We start from the raw sequence: 2,768 nt of genomic DNA on the forward strand, positions 1-2,768 counted from the left end.
TGCCTCCTGTATGCCTCTCTGGTGAGGTGTTCTGGGCACATCCCACTGGGAGGAGGTCCAGAGGAAGACCCATGACACGCTGGAGGGACTATGTCTCTCAGCTGGCCTGGGAACGCCTTGGGATTCCCCAGGATGAGCTGGCCCAAGTGGCTGGGAAGAGGGAAGTCTGGATCTCTCTGCTTAGGCTGCTGCCCCCGCGACCCAACCCCAGATAAGCAGAAGAAAACGGATGCACGGTTCTGTGGAATAATAATTTATTTGTTTTGGAAAGCACTTTGAATAGAAATAGTAATTGGAAAGATGAATTAATATAGTCCAAGCAGTGCTAGGGCCAAAGTGGATTTTTGCTGTTTTGAAACAACTCCAATTTGAAAATTATCAAATAAGTGCATGCAAATGCTTATAAAACTCACCACCTTTGTCAATTTTGCATTACACTAGTGTCTCAACAGAACTTGTATAGTATACTTGCTTAAGGTATCTAGGCTGCATTGCAAGGGCTRTGGCTACTATACCTGCTGTAAACACAATTTGTCAATTTTCAAATAACCGTGTTGTTTTATTATAATGTCATAAACAGATTGTTGTAAGTGAGCAAACGTTTTCACAACTATAGATAGATGATTTGTGGAGGTATAATTAAATTTGTGTAACAAGATATCAGTTTTTTTCTTGATTTTTTGGGCATGTGTTAAAGGGCAGCCTCTGTATAACTGTTTAATGTGAAACAGCCATGCAAAGGTTCAATCTGAACCTGCAGATTGAATATTGAATGGTATTTTCAATTGATTCCATTCACTGTAATGTGGCCTTTGGTGGTTCCTGTGTAGAGCAAAAGTTGCCAAAGTTTAMATAAGTAGAAGCTGTTAATTCAACAAACTATCAATACAGTTTTTGTTGCATTTTTCAATTAGAGTCGGAGCTTTCTGTTCCTGAATCAAAATAAGAATAAGGGGAGTGAGAATGAAAGATAACCGAGATGCATGGAGAGACAAGTCACCTGGGAGACAAATAAAGGAGAAAAAAGCAACAAGAGAGACTGTAAGGAGCCTGAGCCAAGAACAACAATGTGCACAGCGTCAGTATCAGGCTCCGGGCTGGCTAGGCTAATTAGCTGAGTGCCGCAGAGCATTACTGTAGCAGCTGAGGATCACAGAGGCACTCAGGCACGAGCTAAACAAACCAGCAGGTACCAGGGAAAAGAAACATGTTTCCATGGTTACAAAAAAAGAACAAGAACTAAAAAAAAATAAAAAAATAATAAAAAGATTTTATCTTTAGTTTTTAAATATATTTCAGTGTGTTTCATACAGAAGCCACCAAAAARGGTGTGGGTGTGTGTTARTTTTAGGATGGAGTTTCAACATAATTATGATCTTAAACATTTGTTAAACATTGTTTTAAATACAAGAACTAAATCAACAGATAATAAGTGACATGTATCATATTCCAAATAACTTTTTACTGTGAGTCACAAACCCACCAAGGAGCTGTGTTTACATCTAATCACATAAAGTGTTTATTTTTTGTAAAATCATGGACTCCTGTGGCAAAGACACATTGCATTCCTGTTATTGCAGCTGTAATAAMATAAATAAAATCATTTTTTATCGGAGTGATTAATGGATTTGTACTATATGTAGCCACAAAAGAAAGGACGTTCCAATGTCAGACATCCATATGTCCTGATTTGGTCACATGGGTGACTCTGATTTACAGAAGCTCCACTCAGACCTCAAGACACAAATAGATACATTTATCTGATTACTGTACCTGGAAGCTAAGGGGCTTGCTGTTTGCTCCTGGTGAGCGGAGCGAGGCCCAGGATGCTGGGGAGGGCAGCCCGGATGAGCCCCTGTCTCTTGGTCTCACACCTTCTCCGTGATTTTCTGAATGAGCTGCAGCAGCAGGATGAAAAAAGTCAACTGGTAGATGAAACAAGGGTGAAGGGACATCGAACTCACTGACGGTTCTTCCACTGGCATCTGAAACAAGAGGGTTATGGTTACTTTGCATGTGTAACGTAATTTATTTTCGTGTATTTAGAGTCTGAACTAATTGAAGTTAGAGATTTCCAAGGAAAAATGACAAATTTGACCAAAGTTTCATAAAAATGGTCTGAATGAGAAGATAAAGAAATAAAAACAATCCCATCTCTGACATTGTACTGTTCAGAACATATCATTAGTCTCAAACTACTATGTAATCTATGTTAGATAACCTGAAATTTACAGACATCTCACGAATGAGATATTGAAGCGTGGTTATTGTTGTCTATTTAGTTGAACACGGTGTTGAATGGACATACAATAAATAAATAAAAATGCATCAAGTTCTCCACTTTTTCCTCTCTCCTTTCCTCCCGCGTTACAGCAGGCGCTGTCATCTCCACGGATCCCCACCCCACACCCATGCGCTGGCACGAGTGGTAGCCTATGGATGTTTAGCAAAAAATTTAGATTTTTGAGGCTCATTAGACAGGTAAACGTCCAAAGAGGTTGACTTATACGTATGACACCTTCCCAGCTGGCGAGGGTGCACGCGCGCCTGGCGCGAGAATCTACCCAAAGCGCAGCTGCTGCGCTCTGGCCACAACTCAGCTGAGCATCAGCCAGAAGATTACTCACAGAAAAAAAAAATTCTTAGCATACAGTGAGCCACCATTTGCATCCGATTTTGCGCCCTCTCTTCAGCCTTTTTTATTTTATTTATTTATTGTACGTCCATTCAACACCGTGTTCAACTAAATAGACAACAATAACCACACT

At 40.1% G+C, this 2,768-nt stretch overlaps 1 protein-coding gene across 1 annotated transcript in view; it reads right to left on the reverse strand.

Moving 5' to 3' along the window:
- cacna1ib (calcium voltage-gated channel subunit alpha1 Ib) overlaps nt 1-2,768 on the reverse strand; it is a gene marked incomplete in the record, with an annotated part of 260,271 nt that overhangs the window by 2,931 nt on the left and 254,572 nt on the right. The window contains 1 exon segment of the mRNA XM_014015501.1: nt 1,774-1,985. Within this exon segment, the coding sequence (XP_013870955.1) occupies nt 1,774-1,985 (212 nt within the window).

The sequence above is a fragment of the Austrofundulus limnaeus genome, unplaced genomic scaffold (assembly GCF_001266775.1).
Source record: "Austrofundulus limnaeus strain Quisiro unplaced genomic scaffold, Austrofundulus_limnaeus-1.0 Scaffold130, whole genome shotgun sequence".
In the NCBI taxonomy this organism is placed as follows: Eukaryota; Metazoa; Chordata; class Actinopteri; order Cyprinodontiformes; family Rivulidae; genus Austrofundulus; species Austrofundulus limnaeus.